The sequence below is a fragment of the Rhea americana genome, unplaced genomic scaffold (genome assembly GCF_003343005.1).
Source record: "Rhea americana isolate MKP2758 unplaced genomic scaffold, rheAme1 scaffold_346, whole genome shotgun sequence".
NCBI lineage: Eukaryota > Metazoa > Chordata > Aves > Rheiformes > Rheidae > Rhea > Rhea americana.
The window spans coordinates 616398-644300 of NW_028186475.1; the positions used below are offsets into that span (position 1 = coordinate 616398).

Sequence of the window (27903 nt, forward strand, 5' to 3'; positions counted from 1 at the left end):
GCCCCCATCCTGTTGGCAGAAGGAAATGTTGCTGTTTCTGCCTCTTTTAACAAGACACCTATGTGATTGTTTTTTAGCAATAAAGGACTCTATGCTATGTTACTGCAGATGCATAAAGTGTCCAAGCTCCTGCTGCACTCCGGGAACAAGACCAGCTCTCCAACCTATGCTATTTTATGAAGATTTTCTGATGTTCTGGCGTATTTCCTAATATAYAAGCCATTTCCTAATGTGCTTAAATGATTGCTCCCTCCCCTTGCCGAGCAGGCAGAGGCGAGTGCGAGGGAGGCRGGCTTGCCAGGGTTGCTGCTGTGCCAAGAGGGCCCTGACTTTTCCTGTGCTCGACAAAGGTCTCTTGCAGGCACCCAGAGCAATGTCCATGCAAACCACATCCTGCTGCGACTTATTTAACATTTCCTAACACTCTGTGCTACAAGCCAGTTTTCAGCTAGCGCTGTTTCACACTTAAATATTTTTAGATACCTTCTGCTTGTTATATTTTTATTTTACCCCCTCCAAAGGCAGGCATTAATTACTAACTTGGGTGTATATTCAAAGACAGCTTATAAATAGACTGCTCTTTTAGTACCTGCCTTGACATTTTCTCTCTAACTTATTTCTCACGACCATTTGCTTTTGTCTCCAGCTGAGAACAATATGCCCTTTGTGAAATACCCCACGACCGCAGAGCCTCTCTGGCATGAGTGGGACAGGAAAGCACAGAAAAGTGGATTAAGACATACAGTGTATGCTGTAAATGGGGATCAGTATACTGGAGAATGGCTGGACAATATGAAGCACGGTAAGATCCGCCGTTCTCAGAGTGACAGTTTAGATGTCTGTGTAAGTTCTTAGGGGAGAGGAGCAGTCAGCATTTGTAGATATTCCTGGAAGACTGTTGATTTATGTGCAACAAAGTGTATTTATTATGATATAAATACTTTGATATATGTCAGGCAAAAATGTGCTCAAAGATATTTCTAATCAGTAACCAGAAATGCTTTTGAGTGCACTCAGCTGCAGGGCAAGTGCATGAAATATCTGTATTACCACAAAGCATCCCCCTAAAAATACAGCAAACTGCTGTCAGCATAGTGCCTCTGCACCCCGCTGCCTGCACAATAAATAACATCCCCGCAGCTCACGAGAGCTGGCAGGGAGAGCTGAGCSACACAGGGCATCGCGCCCTCCCAGCCTCCTTGGAGGAGGGCTCTGCAAAAGCATCACACACAGTCTGTTCCAAAGCATTTGCAAGGTATCTCAAATAAAACAGGGTTGCTGACTGCTACAYCGCCAGCCCTGAAATGCACTTGCCTTCAGGAGTATTAATTCAGACTCAGGCCGTGGACTCTGCTGCAGGAGATGAGAGCACAGCCATAAGGGGAAGGAGATCCCGAGGAGCACTGAGCAGCCAGGCCAGGCCAGGCTTGTTTACAAGCAGTAAAYTGAGGTTTGGAAAGATTAAGTGCATTCACCAAAGGCCACACAGGAAGTCCACGATAAAGATTAATGATGCATCTGACTCAAGAAGCTAAACTGAATCCTAGACATAAATGTGCCTTTGTGTGGGAAGTGCTCAGACCGCCGTGGGCTCCTGGCAGAGAGCGCGGCACCGCGGGGCAGGTACCGCCACCGGCTCCCAGCCCTCCCTGCAGGTTTGATGTATTTGGGCAGCGAGGAAGACACTAAAACACTACTCTTGCTCCTGCTCACAGGGGAGGGATCTGTAGCAAGCCCTAAGGGCAGCCCCAGAAACACTGCTYTTCACAGCTGTGATGATCTTGCAACAATTCCTATTCTTATTAAAACAGGTAAAGGCACACAGATATGGAAACGCACAGGAGCCATTTATAACGGCGACTGGAAATTTGGGAAACGGGATGGTTATGGCTCATACAGCATTCCTGACCCTGTCACCAAGGAATACAAGAAAGTGTATACAGGCTGGTGGAAAAATGACAAAAAATGTGTAAGTGAGATTTCCTTGGCCTCCCCCCACCCTGCCTATGGCTAGGAAGCATCTGCAGTGACATGGGCTCCAAAACGTGGGGAAGATTTCAGTGCACGCATGCAAAAAGTTCACTTTAAATACTGATTTTTCCAATGACATCTGTACTCTGAGCCTGAACTGAATATGCAGAAAGATTTTGGGGAAATGTGTATGCGGAACAAGAAAACGAAAGCAAGAGTAAAAGCTTTCTTATTTCAGCCTTTGTTCCCGTGGGGGAGAGTCTTCTCCCTGCCCCCACCAGCTTTGGTTGGCCCAACTTTACTCACTTCTCCACCTTAGATATTGCAGGAGCTGCGTTACATCCCAAAGCCAGCAACAGAAAACAAATAATGTGATTTCTGAGAGAAGCTGTAAGAACAAGCTTTCCTCTGGGCCTGGGCTTTCTTGATCTTTCAGTTTGAACCTGCTGAAAGCCTAGGAAGCTCCATCACCGATAAAACCTCAGGGTGGCCAAGAGAGTACAGTCGGCCCACGGAGCCACTTGGGGGCATATGTGGAGCCCATGGACCACTCAGCTCGGTCCTTTGGAAAGCCATCGGCGAGATGGCGCAGCTGTGMCTGGGGTTTTCAGTGTGGGAATACATCCAGGGGCATCTGGAATCTAGCCCTGGCCTCCAGGCAGCTGTCCTGTACGAGCCATTACTGCTCGGGTCACCTGCAGCTTAGCCAGGCTGGCGTGAGAGGTTTGGTATCTGTGTCTTAATCTTCCCCAACCATTAATTTAATTATTACCATGTTTAAAGCAGCTGGAGGAATTTGCTGATAGAGCATGTATTATAAGCACTGCAAGAAAATACGCCTTCTTAGAACGRCTCTTTTCCAAGTTTTACAGCATATTAGACAAATAACCCAAGTTCTTTTGGAAATTAAGCCTGTCATATAAATCACCAGTTTTTCTAAAGAAAATACAATGAGGAAGTCATCTGGTAAAAATGACTGCAATCTTATGTGCAAAATCCTTTTAGGAACATTTTCTGATCTGCCAATGGAAACCTGGTGTTACCCTTTGTGTCTGRCCTTAAATTAAATTAATAGCCTCTTATGCTCCTAATTGGCATGTGCCTCTATGGCTTGAGTCTCCTCAAGGGAGCTTCCTTTCTCATTCTTTGAGAATATATTTTGGATGATTGAGCTTTGGTTRAAGATTTATAATGACATCCAAACATTACTAGGGTTTTTTTCTCCGCTCGAAAAGCCTCCTGTTTACATCCGTGACGTTAATAAAATTCATGCTCAGAAAAATCAGTTATTTCCCAGAACTGGTTTTATTTTTTTGCAGAGAGAAACTGCTGCTTTCATCCCATGGAAAAACTCACTAGTTTTATACAAATATTTCTCAATGATACTGGTTTCTGGTGTAGGGAGGGGACTTTTGGGCTCATCTTAGCTGGTAAACATATACCTAAGGCAAATAGTTCCTTGCTGTGCCAAGGTACTTCAGGGTAGGTGGGAGCCAGGCGCCTGCGACAGAGCTCGCACGGAGCCAGGCAGGAAGGCATACGCCTGGCTCCGCCACCCGCTTCGGCCGGTCTCCCAGGTAAAATTCAGGGCTAGCTGTTTAGGCTCTTGCCAAGAAGGAAGGAAGAMTGCATAAAGGCTGTTTAGGCCGTTAACGTATTTGGGTTTATAGAACGGAAGGTAGAATCATCGTTTCCATGGCTAACGTCACTTAGAGGCCTTTGGTCTGCCCAAGGGCAAGGGAAGGAGTTACAGAGTCTGGACTGACTAGGCTGTAGGAAACATAACCACGGCTGAAAGATAAAAAATGCCCACTTTAGGAGACAGGCCTTTTTTGTGCTGCGTGTCCCAGGCAGATTTATATAGTAGTAAACCCCACTTTTAACTAAATATTAGCAGTGATTACGCCAAAAATAACACACTGAGTCACAAACCCTGGATTTTGCCACAGAAGTAAAATCATTCTGGGAAAAAAAAATGCTATTACCTCTCATTTCTTTAAGCATACCAGTGGCTAGCTAGCTGCACCGCATTAACCACGTATAAAGAATGACAAGCAAAGGACAAGCAAGGGAGCGGCGTACTGAGGGGAAAAGGCCCCAGGGCCGAGCGCTGCCCCCTCTGGCGTCACTAACGGACCTTCTCTGTGCTGCCGTCCAGGGCTACGGGACGAYGTTTTACCCCAGCGGGGAGTACTACGAGGGCGAGTGGAGCGGCGGGCTGCGCAGCGGCTGGGGCCGCCTCTACTACCGGGACGGCTCCATCTACGAAGGGCAGTGGCTGAGGGACCGGCCCTGCGGCCAGGGGATGCTGCGCCTGCGTGAGTACCACCAGCCTCGCGGCCCCCCGTCCGCCCTTCTAGCAGCCGTGGGGCTGCTCCCCTGTGTCGTTGCCCCACTCTGGGTTTCAGGCTGGAGATGGCACGAATTACATGTGGGTAGATGTTGCKTTGCTCAAGCCCATGCCCATGAAAGCTTATTTTTTGCTGTGATTTACATTTAAATGGGGATGGTTAGGGTTAGAGATAATATACTGTTGGGTCACAGAAGAGCAAATCTCTCCTTTCAAGCCAGGCACTTTGCCAGGCGTTCTTTCTAACTACCACATAGCAAAGAGGAGTCTAGTTTCTAGTATATACAGAGAAAAGTTTTCTTTCTGCGTTCACTCTGTGCCCTCTCTCACTTCCGACATTGGCTCTTATTGAGTGAATGCAGGGGTTTCGTTAGTGCTCCATCCCTCCCCGGAAATAACACTCAGAACATCTTAGATAGGGAACGTTGGGGACAATCTCATCATAAAAATAGAAATTTTGATTTTTTAAAATCTATTTTGCTTGGAGTTTAATCCWTTTGTCCCCAAAGCCAAGAATCCCAAACCTCTGCAATACAAGACACTGTGTTCCATGGATACTTGGAGAAATACTCTCCTCTGCCATGTTATTCATCTGTTGATTTTTTCTTGAAAGTAGTTTCAAGGCTAGGAGTTAACTAAGCAAAGCAGTTAGAAGGGATAAGCAGGACCTTTCATCACGTGCGAGGCAGTACTGTATCTCCTGACTGTGGTTTCACTTTGGACCAGCAACTCATACTGATAAAATCAACACGCGCTTCTGTGGGTTAAGTCATCTGACTTATCTGCTCCACTCTAGTCGAAGTCATCCTCTGTGGGTTCTGTCAAAGTCATTTTCAGCAGATTGTAAATTAACCGTCCCTGCCGGCTGTGCTGCTGCTGATGCTCTGTTTCAGCGCCCAGTTACTTCAAGCATAGCCTGGAACTGATTGCGAGCTGGATTCCTTTTGGTTAAAATTAGCCAGAGCAATTATTTCATACCCACAAGCTTAATGCATTGAGCTCAGCCGCTGGAAGCGTGCCCACGTGCCGGCAGCCTTGCAAGGGTGAAAGAGAAGGAGTTCTTCAGTGGAGGTCATGATGAGCTGCAGCTCAAGATTAAATTGCTTGTACTGGCAGCRTGCCCGGAGAGGGCAATCGTGGACGGGAGAGCCACACGGATCTGCTGGCGCTGCTACAGTCCATTACAGAAGGGTTTTAAACCAGCCCATGTCACGTCTGCAGTCGAGACCTCAGCTGCAAGCAACATGATGCCTGAAGCACCTTGGGAGGAGAGCAGCTGGGAGCAGTCAAGTGCCACAGGGCAGCTAGTGCAGGTGACAGCTCCCTCCGTCACAGCCAGGCCGATCGCGGCGGTTTCTAAGCTCTCAGTGGTTGKAGGACAGAAGCTGGGCTGCCCCCACCGTTAGGCAGGGTAGGTGTTGAAGATGAGCATGTAACAGGGCACGTGCTGAGGATAACCACTACCCCAGCTCCACCCTATAAACCACACCAGCACCTGGAGAGTCTCACAGCAATGCCTACCAGGGACATTTTTCTCTTTTTCCTCTCATCTTACCCCATTCTGGCAGCCCTCAAGCAGCTCTGCAGCACAAGTACTGTGTCCTGTTATTTCTGCCACCTCCTGCCACAAAGAACAGTGAATTCATCTGACACCCAAAGACATTTCCACCAAGTAATTTGGTCAGAAATCCCTATATTTCTTGGTCAGAGAAGAAAAGACATGAAAATTGTCTGGGAAGAGGAGACAGCAGAAGAATCTTCCAGTGAGAATAAGGTTACCTAGACATATCCCAGGCCACTCACACAGACGTGAACATGATCAGCCTTATCAACCAATGCCGCTGGACAAATGTGCTCTCTCTTGCTTGCGACTCTGCATTTGGAATAGACCTTTCCCATTCATGAATGGATTCTTGGAGAGCAGCTCAGTGCCCAGAAAAATCTGCCTTGACTTGCAGAAAAACATGAAGAGATGCATTACAGCTGGAAAAACAGTCTGTAGCTGCTTGCATGAAATGTTTAGACATTCACAGCAATTCCTGAGCTGTAATTCATTGAGGAAAAATAAAACTACAAGTATTATTTGAAATCAAGATTATTTTGACTGGACAAAGATCACACAGTGCTACTGTTCCTYGCCCAGAGGAGCAAACCTCTCCAAGCTACAATTCCAGTGTGATTAGTGGCAGCAAGAACTCTGAAACTTGTGTTCTGCAGTTTTTTGTGTTATTAACAAATATGATTCAGCTTCTCGTTCTTTATCCTGAGCTCATTCACTCATAATATACGTGAAAAATTAATATCACCAGAAGAACAAAGTGATGTTTAATGTGCCAAATAAGTAAGTGGGGGCTTTATCTGCAGCATTTTCTCACTCCAARGCTCAGCAAATAGGACACAGTTAAAACAAAATGACACACCACGCTGCATCTCCCTCAAAATACCAACAAGGGCCAAATCAGGAGGCAAACAGATTTTCTACTCTTATGTTAGTTTTCTGTGTYGATCAGTTTCATTTGTAACCATCTAATAAAATGGTGCAAATTTAATGGTCTGTTCATGTATTTAATTGCAGCAAATGAAAATCGTTATGAAGGAGGTTGGAAAGACGGAAAGAAGCATGGACCAGGGAAATTTTTCTACTTGGATACGGGACAGTTGTTTGAAGGTGTCTGGGCAGCAGATATACCAAAATATGGAATTATGATTGACTTTGGCAGAGATGAAGCTCCTACCCCTACTCAGTATCCAATCCCTAAGGTAATTGCTTGGAAATTTCATTTTTGCTAATGATGTTTTTCATTAACCAGAGCTCAAGGCATCTTTCCAAGTAGCGTTTCATTCTTCAAGTGATTGCTCACGTGGGCTCCAGGCTCACTGTCTGTGTGCTCAGATTCTTTTGGCCAGTAGTGTCCTAAATGGCCCTTTGGGGACAAAAAGTCTATTTAGCATCAAGTGACCTGTGTGAGCCAAGCATTGGAGCCTCTGTTACTTGCCCGCACATCTGAAAAAATGTAGTTCTCATGCACCAAAACTGCTTAGAGACCTGAACCAACACAAAGGAAATGGAGACAATAGAGGCAAAGACAATAGTGGGATTTGCGTCAAAACCAAATGATTTTTCCAAGCCAAACTGCTAATGCTGCCTAGACCTTACTGAAGCCCTAGCAGCTGCAATGCTAGTATCAGCTATGCCCTTCACSCTGTCACACTGAGTGAGGGGCTCTTCTGTGTCCACCAGCTTAGTGGGCAGTAGGGCACAGCTTCCCACCTGGCCTTAAGGCAGAGGAAGGATATCGAAGAACCAACATTTGATGCTCCTCTTTTCTGTTAAGGAAGCAGATGATTGACAAGGGGGGTGCAGAAGAAGAGCCAGTCCTAGTTATCCTCCCAAGACTTTGTTAAATGCACGATGGAGTACATGGACACCCCACCATAATAGGAGGCACACAAGCTGGTGGATACTTTGGAATTTTATATCCCAGTTAAGCTCACATCATCTCTTAACAACATGCAGTTAAAGCCTGCAGGGACCTGATGACAAACAGTACACCTCACTATTCACCACTTTCCAGAGCATGAGCGATATTACTTTCTTAACAGGGTCCTCAAAAGCTTTTCTTCAGTGTCAGGTTCCCTTGTCATTGTGGATATGCAGAAAAAGTTCTAACAGCAAGGACCCGCTAAGACAGCACCCCAGGAACAAGATTAGATYGGCTTGGCAGAGGAACGTACTCATGTCAGTGTGCAGCTGGGAACTGACAGCTGTAATAGACTCCTGGCAAAACATCTCCATCTGCAAACCATAAGCAATCAGCTCACAGAAGGCTCCATCAGTGGCATAAAGATGAATGGCAAAAGCAAACTCAGCTCAAGTAACTTTACAGGATCTTTTTGCACTAGACCTCAAAGATAATGAAAAATTGCCACTTGTCTTGGCTTAAAGTTAGTGGTTGTAGGGTCTTGCCACAGCCCCTTGTAATCAGGACAGAAAAAACTTATCTTACACAAGAAAGCCTCTGAATGATAACAAAAGGAATGAGAAGAACAGGTTGTGGTCAGCTCGTGCTGCTACAGCTCAAATGGCTGGCTTTAAGTCCTGCCTGTGCTTTAGCAGCCTGGACATCCTGTCCTCAGAAGGTAATTAGGCATGTTGGTTCCTTTATGGATTTGGATCTGAGCTTCTTGGTTCCCCATCTGTGACAATATAGTGTCCAATGCTGACTGCCAATTGTGTGGGACTGCTAGGAAAAATACAGYAGATCAGGGAGGTGCTCAGGAGCTGATGGCAATGAAGAGGTGGTAAGAACTGGACAGGTTAAACAAATGCAACCACCAGCCTCAACTTTGTCCTCTAGCTAGTGCTCCCATCCCTACACCCAAGACTGGGGCATCTGGCCAGAACCAGGGACTAGGAGGAAAGACTGAAGCTGGAAGTGACAGGCAGCCCCACTCCAGTGGTGGACACAGCTGGTAGCGTCTCAGCTGTGTGTTGTGTCAATGGCCAAGGAGGAGCCGAGATGTTTCTGCTGTCAGGCAGCCATCTGGCACCAGCCCCGCAGTCTCATCCTGCTAAAGATCGTTTCTGTGCAGGATCAGGGTAGAGAGGAGCCTGTTTCGCAGTTTGCGCCCTTGAAGGAGGGACACAGGAATCTCTAGGGAACAGACATGGCTCCAAGTGGCACAGCTGGCCAGAAGAACCTCAGCTTAGCTCCCCATAGGACACAGGCTGCACACACAAAATCCGAAAGAGCAATATGTTGCAAAGGGCCAAGTTCTGCAAGATGCGTGGGGAACCCCTTGCTGAGGGCTGAACAGAAACACACTCAAYAAGCACAGCTCAACGGCCTTATCTTAACGTATAGCACTGCATTATTCCAATAACGCAGGGAACAGCATGGCCCTGRCTGACAGAATCGGGTGGTGTTGGCTCCCTGGTCCCCACAACAGGTAAAGGGACAAGGTTGTTGCAAACAGTATTGGGCAAGCTTCACCAAAGCTCACAGTTTGTTGCATCTTTGGTTTCCTTCACCTATTTTGTTTTTAAATCTAGTTGCTATAGCAAGTGCTTTCCGAGCATGGACAATTTTGACAAGCCAGTGAATTCTCCGAGTACTAGGTACGCCCAYAGCAGTGCAAAATGATAAACACCAAATACTCACCACAGAAAAATAGTCTAGATCTTGGCTGCAAAAAGTGTAAAAGGAGCAGTACTTCTGTAACTAAAAATATTTACCTTAAGAAGTTTGTCAAAGGTCACAAGAGAATTGCTTCTCCAACAACCCGGCCCAAAAGTAGTTGGACGAATTACCATTTTGCTAAGGCAGGATGTTCAGGCCTAGCTGTTTATTTAAACTCCCCAAAGACCAAGTTACCACTCAGTTTTCTTCCTGATGGTTAACAAAAAGAAACCATCAACTTTGGCTGCTGTTACTGCAMTTTCAATTAGAACAGATTCATTTCACTCTCAGAATATGAAGGAAATAACAGACAAAGCAGAAAACATGAGTTCAGATTTTTATTAAGCCTTTGTCAAATTACCTTCACAAGAAGCTGTTAAAGAAATGTAGATGTACAGTGAAAATTAGAAACTGCTAAAAACAGAGGTTGAATAAATAGCCAACTTTTGCCTGGAAAAAGACTAACAGTAAGAAAAGTTCTGAGGTTTTGTATGAAAGAAGTATCAATTTTGTGTCTTCATTAGCAAACAGGTAAAAAGAGCAAATGAGGGAGTGCAAAGGTTAGGCAGGACATAAAATGGCTGAAAACCAGAGAGTGTAGAAAAGCTCAGGAAGAATTCAATACATAGACGATGGGGTAGCAGGAAGGCAGAATTTGAAGCTTCTTATACACAAAGAAATACACGCTACAAAATCAAGTTGCTTGACTTGACACATCGCTCTAAGTTACTAATGCAGCGGGAGCTGGGAATCAGCACAGGCAGRAGGGCCGGGCAAGAAGACCAGCATAAAGCTTACCGGAGAAAGGATGGAAAATAGCGTTGGACACATTGAATTTGTGGTACTATTTTATTGAGTGTTCAGTCCTCATTACCCTGCATACTGAGAACACAAAAAAGGCAACAGCAAATCCGAGAGGAGACAAAGCAGGAAAGGCCTTTGGTCTTCAGCACCAGCCAGCTGTGGGCACCAAAAGAGCAGGCTGAGCACGCAGTGCCACCACCCCGGGATGCTCCCCCACAATTTGCAGCTTTGGGACTCCCCAAGCCAAAGGTGGATGAACTCTTTGATTAATTTGCTCAGYCATTTTACAAATTTTTTGTAATAATTCCCAACCCAAGTCAACTTGTGTTTTTGACACTTATTGAGCCTCGAACTGGAGTAGTGATGTATTAATATAGCATCAAGCTCATGTTGAGGGTGTTATCCTCTCAGTTAACCCTCTTTTTGTGATCTCTTGAGGAAACTATGCAACAGCAGAAAGCTCTAGAGAGAGGAAAGTAAGTGTAGAGAGGAAAGGCACAACACAATGGACCTGGGATATTTGCCGTTATAGTTACTGAGCCAAGACTTCAGGAAGCAAAACAAAATAAATAAGAAAAGGACTGGATGTCTTCTGCCTGGGAGAAAAACATTCGAACTTCCCAGAAAATTTCAGGATATAAAGCAAGTTGGGATGCAGATGACAAGTTCCTGGTCAATAATTTAAGGCCTTGAGAATCTGCATCCAGTTACATGCAGGTACCTGGGCTTGACTGATTCCTGGTTTCACCTGATTTACTGACGCTCACTCAGATGATGGCAAAACATCTATTACATCATCTAATACAGCTATAGGTGTGACCCAACAGATTACAAATCAGACAGTTTTGCCCAGGAATATGTTGTTGCTATAAGAGAATCAATGCACTCCATRCACAGCTACTGCAAGGAGACAAACTGACGTACAGAATGCTAAGAAAATCGAAGAAGTGCAGCAATGTTTCTAAAACAGTAATTGAAAGGCTGTGATAGAAACTGAAAGTCTTGCTACATGGGAGACTCACCATTAATGTTTAAGTAATCAGGATTTGTAAACCCTAGGCTTAACTACACTGCATAATTGATTTGTATTCTTTTTATTTAGATTGAACTAGCTGATCCAGATGGTGTTTTAGAAGAGGCCCAAGCAATGTTTGATGACAGCCAATAATAATATTAACTGGATCCTGAAGCAAGAGAGAAAAAAACATGCAAGATAAGAGCAAAATCCTGAGTTACTCATTTGTGTCTCAAATCCACACTGGCATACTGGATGGGGTCAGCCTCTCTCTCCCCTCGAGATGGCCCACCTATGCTTCACCCTGCACTGGGCTTTCCTCAGAGACTTCCTACCAGCCCAACTATTTGAAATAATGGCAAAATGCTGGAAGACAAGCGCACTGAGTTGTTGCTCAGCTCCTCTATGGTTTACTCCTCCTGTAAGGAAACAGCACTCCTGTTGGTTTCAAGGCCTTTCACATTGACTGTAATTCTCCAAGGCTCTGCTTTTATAGCAGACTAGAAACCCTGCTTTTTTTCTAAGGCAAATAAGCCCTTTCCCCTCCCAAAAGTAATTTAGCCCAATACATACCTGGGAACCTAGATGACCTTTTGAAGTTGTAACAGATCGCGTTGCTATTAACAGTCATTAACACAACACTACTTGTTCTCTRTGCATATTCTGTAAAGTTCCCATTCCCAACCACGCCACGACGCAGATCGGCACATCTGACCCCAGCTCTGTTCCTGCACTAACCCACGAGCCGTAGCGGGCCGATGCCCCGTTCTGCGCCGGCTGCCGCACCACAGCACGAACAACGYGCCCAGCGGCGGAGCTCTTCTAAAGGAAGTGCTGGCGTGTGCCGCCCACGCAAGCACGCCCAGGCAGCCACGCGGCTCACTGGCGACACACAAGCCTTGGGAAAACCTTGTAGCTAGTTTACCTGCTTTAAACTGCATTTCTGAATATCACATGTCCTGTTTACAGTTCACTTGGCCCTCTGACTCTTCATATTTGCGCAGCTGAAAGATAACCTACTTTCGTATTTACACACTCTGGGAGAAGAACAACAATCCAACGTTCTTCGCTCCACGATTTAAGCAGTGCCGACAGGAAGAAAAGCATGCCAACTACTTTATATCCTTTATACCTGTCTGTGCAAACAGGAAATTTCATCTTTACACTCATGAAATGAGTAGCTGAATGCATTTAAGAGATTCTCAGGAACCCACAGTTATGATCACCACAATACAAACTGAAGAATGATAAAGGATGTAAAGAAAATTAAGTGTATTTTTAGATATCTAGATAACAAATAATCAGCAACAATTGATTATATTTTTATTTCATTGAGTATTTTATATCTAAATCTGTGATATACAATAACCAAGTTTAAAATGCTTGAGGTAAATGCTTAATACCATTAGTATAAATAAGGGATTAAAAAAACACTGAGTTTACAGCCATGCTTTCTGGTCCTGGTTACCAACTATCACAGCTGTGAGACTATGCCCAAAGTGCAACTTCCATGACCATTTCCACAGCTGGAAAATATACTCAATACACAAAACTAGAGCAGAAAAGTCAGAAAAGCAACTGTAGCAACAGCCTCATTAGCCTGGAACCTCCAGCTTTAAAAAGTTAAAAATAAGGTTGCCCCACTAACTTCTAATTCTCTATTTTCCAAACCAAAAATTCCCACTTCTTGTCACTTTGTAAAAGATCCACAAAATAAAATCAGCTACTTATCCAGGACAGCAAGTAGTTTTACAAAATAAGCTAGGAAAATATATTTTCTGGACTTCCATTCMTAATAAAGTTACAACTCAAGTACATAATTTACAGACAGAAGTGTAACTTTTAAGCCTGACAGCACCTTTTYGACCATTTGTTCTAGTGTGAATATTGAGTCAGAGTTGCTTCCTTTACTGAGGCTTTAAGAAACCCAAGATGGATCTTATTTTAGTAAAGGATGYACCAGGAAATTTTGTGCTTACTACGAAGATTTCATGTTTTGGAATGCTGCTTTATTAATGCCTTTACTAACACAATCCTTTCAGCGTCCCCCAAGCGAACTGTGGGATTGTAGCCCCAATTCTCATCATCACAATTATACCAGCAATAGTATTTTTATACTTGAAGGGTAATGTAATGGCAGAGCTAGAGAAAATCCAGTCTGTCCTCTGTGTACCAAAAGGACTTGTGAAAATGGCGAGTGGAAAGCAGTYTTCTGCTTGTGAACAGAAAACTCCTCTGCAAGAACACCACTGAAAAGAAGCCCAGCAATGTTTGTATGGCTCCTTTTCAGAATAGAAAGTGTACCCCGTGGGCAGTCTCATCGGTGTTTCTGCTGCTGCAGCGCTGACACCRGAAACCAGCCCCATTCACTTCACCACGCTGCTTCCGTGGTAAGCTCTACACTCTGCCACCTTAACTCCACAAACACATCCCACCGTTTGTGAACACACTGGGACGATCCGAGATGAAGGCTGGGCGTAAGAGACCGCATTCTGCCTGCCACGTTCACCCCGGCTCATCGCCACATCCCAGGGTTATGTTTCACAGTGAGCTATGATGGGGATTCAAGTTTTGCTCCATGGGATTTGAACTGGTCTCAGCTTGTGCGTCCAACAAGGGCTTCTACACATGAAAGCCAACAGCTTCTCCATAGAAGAAAAACTGCATTCCAAAAATTTCACTTCTACAGACAGCTGGAATTACATGAATTCTGAAGCAGCCAGGACAAATGCTGCAATCTTGCTTGGACAAACCCCACATCTAATAGACCAAATTAAAGTTTTTGCTTCAGAAAGAAATCAGAAGTTGACACAGTAGCCTCACTCTATCAGASACACACATATCCAAAAGTAAGCAGCAATATTATTTACAAATAATCTACTTTTATAAATAAATCTACATAAAGAAAAGTTGTCTCCAGACTCTTTGGAAGCACAAAGGTGTAAAAAGTTATTAAATACAACACTTCAGCAAGCAGAAGACTTTCTAAACAAGGAAGACTAAGGCATAGCCGATCACTTGGGAATCCAACAYAGAGAGAGTGCCTTTTGCTGCTTTTATCTGAGGAATTTTTAAAAAAATATACTTATTTATATAAAAGTATAAAATAGTTACTACTTTGGCTTGGAAAAAACAGTAGTGGTTCTGATTTTCAAGAAAAAAAAATTATCCAGTAATAATTTCCATCTAGTTTCTTCTTTTTACAAAAGATCCCTAAATGGAAAACAGGCAATTCTTATCTTCAGATAATGCCAGCTCATGAGAACTTTAAAACTTATTGCTTTTATATTCTTCCACAGAAGAGCGGCTCAGTCCAACTCATGCGGCCATACCACATCACAGTAYGACTAGTCATGGGTATTTAGTGGGCTATAAAATGTGTAACTGCCATAGGAAAAGGCGCTGGAGAAACTGGTGAAGTAATAATTRTTTGGCAGCAAAACACACTGGGGAAAGTGCTGGGAAAGCTTTCACTTTTACCATCTGTCAGGCTTTCTAGAGAGCACAGCACTAGCACTGAAATCAAGTGCTAATTGCTGCGTATCCCAAGTAATTTGTATCATGCCATGCAACATGTATTGGACAGCAGTATCTTCTAGTAAATGCCAAAATCAAAGAGAGGAAAAGTGCTTCTCTATCCATCCCTAACAAATACCAAAAATTACAGTGTTATTCTCTATGTATTTATGTAGCCGCCATTCAACATTAACAAGAAGCAARCTATGCAGTACTCACTAGAGGACGAAAGCTCACGCAGTGCAAGCATACCCCACCATCCATTCCTCCAGACGTCAGCTATCACAATGTTATGACAACACTTTTTTGCCCATAAAGAGTTAGAACAACATTTATAAATCTCTCTTTAAAAACAAATCCAYAGTTCAACCAGTTCATGCACAGGGGAATCGACATCGCAAGGCAGAAGCAGAATAGTGCGTTTATTTTCTTWAAGTACAGGTTTACGCAAAGTGGCTAACACCTGGGGAGATGGTATCGCCTCTGTGATCCAGCTGATCCTGGAGCCGTGCAAATTCAGCAAGTTCATTGAGTTCTTGAAATTGCCTGTCTGTTTTATGGCTCACCAGTGACCTGTAGAAGTGGACTGCAAACACTATGAAAATCAGTCCAAAAGGAACCATAATAGACGTTGATGCAATGGCTGCTGCCTCTCCTGACGTGATGGTAGAACTGCTGTTCTGGGATGAATCAAGAGGGTTCTTCTTTAAAGGGAGAAACTTGACCCAACAGAGTAACACCACCTCTGCAAGAAAGAGCAAAGTCCCAATAACAGTAGAAAATGCCCAGGCAAGCTCAATGTGCCGATGCATACGCTCATGYGGAGACTCCTTTACCGAGTTGAGATTATGCACGTTGCTTACAGCCTCTATATTTGGAAGAATGCAAGTACTTATCATGAGTGCAAAAAGATGAACTGCAACAAGGACAGTAGTACAGGCACTGAAAGCTATCAAGAGACCTCGAGGGTAGTCATGATCTGTATCTAGCTGAACTTCTACCATAGCCACCTGTAAAGGAAGGAAAAAAAAAGAATAATTTATAGTCAAATAATAATATGACATAGATATTACAAGTTTAAATCTGCTCATTGCAACTATTTTTATTCCAGGATAATTAAACATCACATTCCAGTTCTTCCTATTTATGTTTGCACAACAGAAACACTGATATAGAGTTCAAATGTTTCAGGAGTATCTTCCAAATCAAACAAAATAGTCACCTGCATTTAAATTTCTCTTCATCTTTTTCTGCAACCTTTTCATCTGGCCAAAATTTACATCTGAGGGATCAAAGCACATTTAAATTTAGGCCTTTTATACTTATTGCTCAGCTGTAAAGTAAACCATTAATATACAGAAAAGCTGCTAACAGCGCAACAACTTTGCCACCTCCAGCTCATCCCAACAGAACAGCTGGACTTAATGATCAACACACTTGGATTCTTAAATGAAAAAAATCTTTTCTGTGGTATATTTTACTGGCAGCTTTTGATCTTTTACTATGGATTTTAGTGTTTATACAGGGTATTAGGAAATGTTTTGTACCAAGTACGTAGAATGAATACTCTACAAACTCTTTTGAAGTAGGTATCTATAACATGAAAGCCTGTGAAGGCAGTGGACTGCCCTTCACAGTCTTGGCAGTCCTTCTTTTGTATTTAAGTTCTGAAGAGCAGGAACCTTTAATTTAAAAGATCACCTCTCCGTGGGGCTCTCAGATTTATTCCTTCACTCAAAATAAGCACTTAAGCAGACTCTAGAACATCAGTTCAAAACATGAATGTCTCCACCATGTCCAGGCTGGGCAAAAAGGCCTTTTAGTGGGAAGAAGCATAGAGAAGGCTGGGGGRAAAGAAAAACAAGTATCCCAGAAAATTAAAGACAAAGTCCTTCCAGATATCGCTAGATGCTCTTTAAATTATAAGGCAARAATACATGAAGAAATCACTCGGTTCAGCATGCTCAGATCCCAGGTCCAGACAGCGCAGCAGTTTGTACCATCTGAACTAATAATTAATTGCTGTTCATAGCAGAAATCCTCCTGTTTGCATGACAAAAGCCGTAACAGAGAGATTCCTGGAGAGCACAAAACTCTGGAAGCAGCATGTAGCCGTGCCTACAGACAAGCAATGCTACCGCAGGAAGATGCTCCAAAATCCACACCTCTACTAACACATGCAGCCATGCCCTTTTATAAACTCAGATCTCCAAGCATGCCTGGGCTTCAGGAGCAAAAACTACYATTAAAAAACAGCACTAGGAAATTCATAAACTGGACTCAGATATCATTGATAAAGGAAATATCTCTAACAACAGAGGTTTTTCAAATTGCCAGGTAATTTTAAGCATGCATAGTTGATTAGAGACATTAATCCTAGAAGAGCTCTTGAGAAATAAATAAGCTTTCCTAATAAATTTGCCTTTGAGACAAAGCATAGTTCCAAACRAAGATGCAAAGATGCAACGTTTCTATACATAGTCCTCCTTCTYAAAGGATCTCATTAAATAGCCAAAATACATTTAAAATTTACAGAAAAAATAACTGCAAACATGTATGTACACCATATGAGGAAGATGGAGGCTGACATTCAGCACAGATCAGACTGATCCAAGCCAGTCCTTCTTGCCCACTGGCCACCCACGCTTGATCCTCTGTTGAAATGACAGCTTGCAAGCCCAGTGAAAGCTAACTGGTTAAAAGGTAGTAATGTTCTGCCTGGCTGGGTGAACTGGTTCAGCAGTGCCCCAATGACCGATAAAGCTGGTACAGGCCCATGTAACTGAGGAGGGGGCAGACAGACTTTGGGTAGTGCTAAGCTGTTAACTTAGCTCTTCTGTAACTTACATTTTGCCCTCAAAACCACTATGAGACCAGTTATTACAACACAGTCCATGAAACAATTGGCTCTTTTATTCCCACTGATAGATTCTTAGTTCATTACAGTATGCCATTAATGGACTAGACAGTATTCAGCCCAGCAAACACCATTCAAACATCTCAATCCTCATCAAGTTCATATGAAGAAAAACTGCATAAAGTGTGAGGTAATATGGATACAGAAAGACACAGAAATTAAGGTCCAAAAGTAGCTGCAGAAACAGGAAAAAATATTCAAATCTTACTCTTGCTACAGTGGAGTCAGGCTACACCTAATCTGAGATCCTGTCTCCCTACCWTTTTAGGCTCAAGATGTTCTACAGCAGAACTCTTTAACAGCTAACGCACCAAATGGATTAACCCAGCCTYGGCTTCTGCTCAGACATGTTTCAACAAGCATTCAAGGCCAACTGTCAATATTTTCATTCATTTACTGAAAGTCTCTATCCTCATAAGTGTAACCAACCATACAACTGGTAAACAATTTCCAAATATTACAAGAAACTACAATAAACTYGAATACATATATAWCTCTTGCTTAAAGATTWAAAAAAATAAAWAATAAATAAAATCTCCCTAGGCTCAACAGTTCAAGGGATGAGGGTGAAAGAGCTCTAGTCTGAATGTTCAAGATGTACTTAAAATAAATGTTGGTTCTCAACTGTGGGAAACTTCATTTTTGAGAGGTTAACSACTTGGTCATCACATCTGTTTTCTGCAGGCACCTCCCCTTAAGCCCCAGAGACCTCACTGGGTGCTGGGGGTACTGCTTGCAGCTTTTCATACAATACTTGCAATCTTTCACCACAGAGGACTCATCTTCATATTCATACTTCTCAGATTTTCTGGTGCTTSTGTTGATTTTGAAAGCTAGGCTGCCAGTTCTATTTTAGACTCAAGAACATCCCAGTTTTTCAAGACATATTAATCTTCCATCCTAGTACTTATGACACTAAAGAGCTTCAGAAGGTAAAGACTTTAATTTTATTTTCCTTTAMAAACCTGACGATTAAATATTTAACTCCTCAAGTATAAAAGAAATTTTACATTTTCACCACTCAAAGTCTCTTTATTAATGATATCAAACATCCGATTCTGGGGTTTAGTCAGAATCTCGTAACTTCACCATCCCAGCTGTTCTGGAGCTCCCATCTCAAAAGACAGCCAAGAGGAAGAAATYTTCCTTCCTCTTCTCGGACTATACTGAGCTACAAGAAGTGCTGAGTGATCACATTTAATCTAAAYATACCTGTTTCTGATTCGGCTCTACTTGTATGCACCATCAAAACAAAATCTTGGGAGGAAAAGAGATTAATTTAAGCAGCATTCAGATACTCAGATAGCTCTGCACTAGCACAGACAGAATCATAGAGGCAAGAAGCAAACTATAAAAAGGAAAGAGGTCCAAGCCAGGAATCCCATGGATTAAAAGGCTTCATTTTTTAACCATTACCGGGTGTTACCTTGAAYGAGTGACCCCAGCAGCACCTACAACCTTCATGCACTCATGGAATAGGTTAAATCTGAGATTCAGCTACACAAGTAAGGCTTTGGTTTATGAGACTGACAAATACATTAACACATAGTTGCTTTGCAGAGAAGTATGAAAGTATGTTGTTTTGGTAGGCCCCAAATGAGAGCTTTCTGAAGCTCAGCAAGACTGTAGCTGTTGCTTAACATTTGTCACAACTAACCTCAAGAGCAGGAAGGGTGTTAACTTCCTTTGGTTCAAACCATACCATAGTACTCTAAGACCAAGCAACGCTTTCTCTGGAATTATGGATAGCATCTACATCACCTAAAAGGTAGCCTAGGTACTTGCCTTTTAGCAGGTACAAARTAAACTGACAGCCAAGTAGACACCACCACGTATGATACCAATTTTTCTCAGTTCAGACTGATGTTAACGAGTCAAGGTGTGAATAAAGCAGAGGCATGGCACCGAGCTGTCCCAGCCTGGAACACCTGGAGAACAAAGCTGCACACGGCCAAAAGCTGCAGGGGAGGAGAAGCTCCCATGGCWTGTTCCTAGAAGAGACTGTGGCATCCCACAGAAGAGGCAACCCCTGGGCCAGCTTCAGCATCTTCCCTGGCCTCAGTCCCTCCCATCACAGTTTCTGTACCAGCAGAGCTCTGGTGCCAAGCATCAGGGACACCAGGGTTAGGAACAACACTTTAAGTTGTTAAAGTCAGAAGTTAGCTATCCTGCCAGTAAGTAACACAACCTCCTCTCCATGGCTGGAATCAGAAGGGAAAAATACTAGCAGTGTCAAGCACTGGGCCAAAACAGATCCCAAACCAAGGCAAACAACAGGCCTGCTAAAAGGGAGACAGTATCCACTTGCTTTGAGAGAAAACAGTGCAATTTAGCAACTTGGGAGACCACAGCATCTGGAAAAATATTTCTATCAACTCTGAAAGGATTGCAGCTTCATAGACTCCCAACAGATGATGGTAAAAGATCCCCACTTTGAACATTCAAGATACACTTACAAGAAAGATGCATTAAGCACAGCTCCACCAATGCACTGACAATTCTTTGCGAATGGCAAGTTCCCAGAAAGGGAGCTGGAGTTTTTCCTAAACCCTCCTCAGTGAGAAAATGTGATAGAAGCTAGAAGGTATATGCATAAGAAAAAGACCAAAGAGTTTTTCTTGGGTTCACAGACAGAAAAGGAAAAAATTACACTGAAGCTAATTAGCTGGACAGAGATATCCCTTAAGCCAGAAGAAAAATGCATCGAGTAAAGTTGCAGTTGTAGGTAAAGAGATAACACTCAGCAACAACCTGAAAGAAGGAGAGGGCAAAAGCAGCAAACACTTCTCTTTCCCATTCATGCAGATTAATGGACATTTCAGAACTTGCTTCAAACTGAGACTTTCAGGAGGTCATGGATGCAGAATGCCTGAAGGATTCCAAAATCTTCCGAAGTTGATGGAAAGTCTCCAGGGGGCATAGCAAAGCCTGCTTTTGCCCCCGCCTGGCAGAGTAACTCCTGCTTGACCCATAAGTGAAAAACTAGTTCATGTTTACTGTCTCAGACTGTCAAGGAACTAGCAGACACACTGCCAACTCTCTCCAGTTACAAACTCTGTTCTTTATTGCCTGGGCCAATCTTGAACCAGACACCTAACCCAAAAAGCTCAATTTTTATCAGGCCCCATGCCTGTTTTCAAACAGTGATGAGAAGTTCCTTGTCTCTTTTCTCATGCTGTGATTTCAAAACGCACAGATTGCAACTGCTCTTGTAAAGCACTTGCAGTATCAAGGCCCACGTCAGCATATCTAATACAATTCAAGTCCATGAAAARCATGACCTTCCAAGCACATGCAGGAGGACTTTTTTCCTCCGTGTCCTCTATTAACTTCTGACACTCTTTCAGAACATAGGCCCTTCAGGGGCACAGCAGCCAACACAATGCACTTCAGCACCATTTCCTTCGCCTTTTTAAAGTTTCTTCAAACATTTGCCTCCTGATTTCTACTGTGCAGCCAGCAAGGTTGCTGCAAGCATCCTGCTTTACTACATAATCACAGAACAACTCAGGCTGGAAGAAATCTCAAGATGTCATCCAGTCTAATCCCTGGCTGAAATAAGAGCTAACTTTAACATCAGATCATCCTACGGAAATGACTGACAGACTTACTATAGCCCTTGAAAMGGTTGTAAATCTGAAATACAGCTTCTTGACAAAGTTAAAGGACTCTCATGCTGTTAAGAAGTGGGACTGGAGTTCAGATGCTTTTAGAATACAAGTGAATTTGTGCACACAATCATGGCAAGGCTTCTGACAATCCTGGATTTCACAGAAAGCATCACAGCAGCCCAATTACTACCACATCGCAAGAAACTCAACAGCCTGCGCTCTAGAAGAGACGGCATTTCAATTTTAGCTATAGTTTAATAGCTTGAAAAAAGTTCATTTCACTTGCTCGTATATGATGCTTCCATATCTTGTTAGAAAAAAAAAAAAAGGTCTAAATTAAGTTCCTGCTTAAAAAAAGTCCTCAGTGCTATGAAGGTTTCATGTCCTCACTTACATGGTGCATCTGACMGACACCAGCTCCACAGCTTTCACAAAAAGCAAGCTGTGCTACACTAATAAAAGTTTCCATCAGCAGCAACACAATATTCCATAAAGAACAACGATCAGTCACACACACAGCTGCAAATGAAGCTTGAAAAGCTCATATGGCTTCTGAAATGCAGGAGAACCAACTGCCCTGGCTTGCCTTTTGTTCGTGTCTACCACAGCAGCGGCGCATAAATTAGCAACCTGCTTCAATCTTCAGCATTATTCCCCAGTTTTACAAGCCACTAGGCAATAGACTGGTTTCACTTAATTTGGTTTAATTCCAGCATAGTGCAAATTTGAAGTTCAATTTCTGTTTTAGGACTGTTTTAWCTGAAGGAAAAAGTAACCAGGGAAAATAAAATGTGACAGACAATATCAGATGGAAAACACAAGGGAGAACTGTACTAAGAACCACCCATGTAGCAGGTCATATTGACACTCAAGACTTTTCAACACAGGARAAAGAGGTAACCTCTCTTTGTTATCATACGAAGCAACAACAGCAGCGAATACAGTTTTCAAGAGGATTTTTACTTAATCACAGGTTTGCATCTTTTTCAAAATCACTAGCAACTGCTATACAGAAAAGGAAACAAAGTGCCTTATCCCAAACAAATCTGTATCACCTGTGAGCTATTCATAGATGACTTCCTCTCCTCCCCTTCCCTGCAGAGATGACTCCTAGCTTCRGTAGGAAGGAATATAACACATAACAGAGGCTGGGAGCATGCGTCCTGACTGTCATACTGTATGGGCTTTTATCCTCTGTCTCTCATAGTATCAAATACTAACGTTAACACACAGCTGAGACCCAATCTTGAGTTCAGCATGCCATGGGAAGACAAACAGCTTTAAATCTGACAGAGCTGCAGCCAACTCAAACTCTTCACTACCAGTTCTGACCAATGCATGTGGCCGCTTTTCCACAAACTGCCTGATCTCAGCTAAATACATTCRATAGCCAGGGGCTGGGTCAACAGCTACTGAAGGCCACGTGATGGGAYGGCTGTAAATTTGCCCCTCGAACCCTACAGAAGGCTTTGACCAGTCTAAAGCTCCAATCAAAACTGTTCTCCTGCCCTTTCTATCTTGTGAAACACTGGCTCTCAGTATGATYGTGCTCTACGTGTAGCACCCATGGAGCTAGCTACATCGCAGATTTTTTTACAACAAGCAAAGCCCCTTCAAAAATGACAATGTTACCTACCTCAAACGTCAGTCTTAAAGACATCGAGCACGTCTTACTGAATCCAGGTCTAGAATTACCTGCATATCCTTGCAAGCCTGCTCTCACCTCCTCTTCCCCAGCCACTTCTACCATTCCTAAGCAGGAAACTACCAATTCTCCTGCAGTAAGGGAACAGAACTAGCTCATCAGGAATAGCTTATAAGCAAGCTGTGCTGACTGAACATTGCGGCTATGTATTGTAAGGGTCCTTCCAAACAGTGAGAGAAGGATGTAAATCATACTTGGGTAAGCATACTAGTGTTTAAAAAAACCCTTCACCTTGTAATACCAATATACTTCAAGTTATACTGTGATAACTACAAGTTTAATCAACATCTATCCACAGAACTATTTGCTTCAGCCTCTGTACACCTTACCTCCACCTGTTGCAGCAATGRCTAGAGTTGATTAAATCTAGTTATCCATACGCTTAACACATGAAAGTGACTCTTCATAATACTCTACATTAACCTCAGTGGGGGGGGGGGAAATCCACAGAAGTGGCTTTTCAAAGTCTTGAAGATCACATCAAAAGGCTATTTCAATACCAAATCTCATTTTATAGCCCCTACCTTGCCCACGTGCAGGACCACGGGGGAGGCTGGGGATGAGATAGGTGTCGTAAGATCATCTGAAATGAGCAYGCCGCTAGCTGTGTCTTCAGCTCCTGAGTCAGTCAGTCTGTTTTCCTGACAGTACTATTTGTTCTTAGAGACAGAGGCACAGAGCCAAGCTCCCTATAGTCTCTGTATCGTTCATTAAGAGTCATAAGAAACTCATACAGTACGACTCTGTATGGCCTAGAACCAGTCACTGGAAATTAAAAAAAGGTAAGTCAAAATAATGATACTGTTACTAGTTTTAAACAGAAGAGAAAGTACACGTCATTTTTCTTTTAGCCTARGATCTCGACTTCATGGCTTACTACATTTTACAGAATGGCAAAAAAAAATCATATTTACTAAATCCACCACCTGAATATAAATACACAAGTTTAATTTTGTTTTGTTAGTAAACATGAAAAAGGTTAACACCCATATAATCACAGTAAATGCATCTGCAAGAAGTAGTACCTCTACAGAGTGCTGTAGAAACCACTTACAATAGATCTGTATCATAAGYGCAAGGTCAGATTATGCAGCACAGCAGGGAGAAGATAACAGTGGCTTAACATCAACTTTCCATCTTCCGAGCTCCAGCAGCCACAAGCAGCCACTCAGAGCCGCTGCAAGACAGAGCAYGGCAAGAGCCCTGACGCTCCACGCTGCCTTCCCGCTCGTCTGCGACCTTCGGGCAGGGATGCTCAAAGGAGCAACAGAAAGCCRCTCTCATGACTGTAAGCAAATATAAGAGGCCTCCTATACCTGGGAGAGTCTTCAGAGCACAGTTCAAACCTGTAAGTGCAACAGCAGTACAACTGTAAGCGGTGGTAGCAGCCATAAAAACTAGGCCTGTAATACTTTCCTGCAGGTTACAAAATACAGCCATTGCACACTATTCTACTAGCGATTCAGAGAAACGGAGCCAGAACAACTTCTAAAGTGAGATCATTTAGCGTTTACAACTGCAGAGGAAGCTTTACTAGAGAAGGACTATGCTGTCTTGAATACCCCGCAACAGCGGGGTCTTGGTCTTACCGAGGCAATATCAACTACCGTTATGGAAATTAGTTTTATCAATATTTATCAGCGCAGTCACTCTTTTACAAAAGATGACTGAAGCTGTCTTCAGAAGACTGTATTGGCTTTATTTCAAAGGTGAGATCTGACACTTCTTTGACAATATKCAGCACTGGATGCTTGTATACTACTATTCAGACGACAGTCTAGCCAGTTTGCATCGTTAGAGCCATTTACGAGTCAAACATACTGTCTGACAAATAACGTTCTAAATAATTAAGTCAGTCAAGCACCTTGTTAGGATAATTTAGATTCCTTATTTAAGCTGAGTTTTTTTCCACAGAGTTATTAATGGTGGGTGGAGGGGAAGGAGWTTTTCAGTTTGATGACTGTTGTGATTTAACAATTTCTRTATGATATTAGCAACTSAAGTAACATGGCRCTGTCACACTAGTGTGTGATGYAACTCTGGCGATGATATGAAGCCARCAAGTCTGTTCTGTTCRAACTAAAAACCCCYGCCTGCAGTCTGTCTACATTAAAGCCCTTGATTCTAGTGAGTGTGGATAAGCTAGTGTTAGCAATAACAGGTATATTCTGCTAAATATTTCCAGGGGTGACAGTCAACACTGGAGATAGGCTGGATTAAGAAATAAGGACAGGTATGCAGGAGGAGGGGGGGAAAAAAAAGCATATCAAGACCTGTGATTTAAAGCAGAAGTGAGAAATACCAAATGCCTCTTCTAGGTGGAGATCAGCACAATACCAGTCAGCATGAGTAATCAGCCGAACCCTCGGGTCTTTCCCAGACTACAGGTATGCTGCAGTCGAGAATTTCTTTCTCTACATCTAACAATTTGGAAATTGATATTAYTTGCGGGCATCATAGATTGGGAGAGAATCCTGAATGCAGAACTATAAACTTCATAGATTTCCTCCTAGACACATTGTACTGGATGGTAATGTCCCTGGAAACCTGCACAAAACAAACRCTTGGATTTACTCTTGTGAGGTTASCTCTAATAACAGTTYGTGATCACTGGACCAGGCATCTGTTTCTCTGAAGCCAGCATACTGYAGCAAATTGTGATGTGCAGCTCCAAAACACAACTCACATTCAAACAAGTTTTTACTAGTCCTCACTGCAGAAGTGTAACACTTGCCAACACAAAATTTGGTTGAGCRTTTTCACACTCTCCACACAACTGACCTGTGCAATCTCTTGACATCTACTTACACCATTTAACTGGGGTAGGCTTAATCAATCTTGAGGGAATAAGCTTTGAAAAATGGTTGCAGTTATATAGGTCATTAGTCCAACAATAAAGGAATAGTTTTGCAGAAATACTTAGTTCATACTAGAGAATTAAAGTATTGTTTAGTAAAAGCAAGGATCAATGGAGCAGGCATGAAAACAAGCACGTTCCCCTACTGTCAGTTCCCACCATTTTACTGGGTGGTCTTAAATGGGTCATCCAGGCTTGCAGATAAGGAAAACTGAGAGGCAATCACGCTTAACTGCTGTTTTAACTTTTAGATCTACGATTAGGTTGTGTTTTAGTAGCAAATTCTTCAAATGTGAGTTTTGAACAAAAAAAAMCTGCTGAATTTAGTGACCTTGCCCAGGTGCCAGAAGGCTCTGTTTTTCAATGCAGAAGTTGGTAAGGACAGATTCAAACCTTAAGCAGTGCAAAGTTACTTAAAAGGGAAAAAAAATAAATAAAAAAWTTGAAAAATTACGTCAGCTTTTCCAGTAAGAGATTAGAAAGTCCCAGCTAGAGGGCTATCTATAACAGCAAAACCAATGAAATTGGATTTCCAAAGCGGCCTTGTCAAAGGAAGAAAAAAGTGGAAATTTCTGAGTAGGGCAATTTCCACARCACCTTAGTATTATGAATATTCACCTTTAACATTTCTGGCTACCAGAGATTTTGCTAATCAGAACAAAGTACCCTTTTCCTGAATTACCCTRAACACCACAAATTCAATTAAAAAAAACCCAGCAGTTTTCAGCTGCAGGACAGCAGGCTCTTAACTTGGAACTCTCTCCCAGGGAATCAAGAAAGAAGTTAGCCCGTGCATCCACAGGGGTTTTATAGCGCACATGGCATATACTTACAAAACAAAAACAAAACAAGACGAGATTTGATAGGTTAAGTATAACAGACTGAGTATGGATTTTAAATAATCCTTACAAAATTTGATTATGCTGCAGATTCAATTATTTACAGCCTCCCTTATTTCAAAACGTGTGGAAAAAAAAATCCACAAGCCACAGTTTTTCCCCACATTTGCTTTCAAATCGACGTAAAATACTGAATCAAGATTAACACCCCCGACGAACGGCTCCGTCACAGCGTGTCCAGCACGGGAAACTCCGCGGCGGCAGCGGCGCGGGCGCCACGCGTCGCTCCCACGCAGAGGCCACCCAAACGCGCCGCCGCTCTCGCACAGCTGCCTGTCACTCAAGGGGACACCAGGCCACCGCCAGCCCCCAAGAGCGGCCTGCTGTTTTTAGCCATCGAAGGACGGCGGTGACATTTATTTGACCGCCTGCAAGGCTGCTGCAGACCAGCCGCGGGGTTTTGAAAAAGCATCTYCCAGCCGGAACAACGGCTCTCAAGGGGAGCACCTCTTACGGCTGAAAATATACATGTATATTTTAATCCGTGCAAAAATCAAAAACAAAAGGAAAATCCCTCACAGCTGTGAAATCCAGTATTTAGCAGTGCTGAATACAGGTGTGCTGCTACAGGTTAGTCGGCAGGATGTGGTGGAGCCTGTAAGCTATGTTTCAAACTAACGTCAACCTAATTCCGTTTCAAATAATTAGGATTACCAGACTAGCTTTCCTCAGTATCAAACTATAGAGCAAATAAAAAGCCCAACAACAACAGAAAAAGACATCTCTAAAAGATGCACCGAAAAAGCCCTCCAAATTCAGTAACTTCCCAGAAAAGAAAGGCTTAGAAAAGCTACAACCAAAATCACTGCGGAGGAATCGGAGCTGGAGGGTCGCTGCCAAGTCGGGCCAGCCACCGCGCTGCGTTCAGCCGAGCGCCGGGCCGCGCCGCGGGAAGGCGCCGGCGCCGCTCTCGCACTTACCGCGCGCTCCGCGGCGCAAACGCGCGCAGGGGAACACCCGGAGAGGCTGCGCGGGGCGCGGGAGCCGCGCGGCCGCCTGCGGCTTTCTGTGGGGCAGCGCCCGGCTCTTCCCCCCCCCCCGCCCCCCATCCCCGGGCGAGGCGCTGCGGCCGGCAGCG

General features: G+C 43.3%; 2 protein-coding genes across 2 annotated transcripts; one reads left to right on the forward strand and one right to left on the reverse strand.

The window, feature by feature from the left end:
- The first annotated feature begins 657 nt into the window (after window positions 1–657).
- Window positions 658–11473, forward strand: MORN3 (MORN repeat containing 3). Its single transcript, XM_085311660.1, has 5 exons — window positions 658–802; window positions 1812–1969; window positions 4130–4289; window positions 6897–7081; window positions 11408–11473. Exons 1-5 carry the CDS (start codon window positions 658–660, stop codon window positions 11471–11473), a joined length of 714 nt encoding a protein of 237 aa, XP_085167786.1.
- A 960-nt stretch (window positions 11474–12433) lies between these two features.
- On the reverse strand, window positions 12434–27797 carry LOC146592117 (calcium release-activated calcium channel protein 1). Its single transcript, XM_085311661.1, has 2 exons — window positions 27746–27797; window positions 12434–15846 (listed from the first exon to the last, which is right to left on the reverse strand). Exon 2 carries the CDS (start codon window positions 15838–15840, stop codon window positions 15280–15282), a length of 561 nt encoding a protein of 186 aa, XP_085167787.1. The 5' UTR covers window positions 15841–15846; window positions 27746–27797; the 3' UTR covers window positions 12434–15279.
- Window positions 27798–27903: the final 106 nt, after the last annotated feature.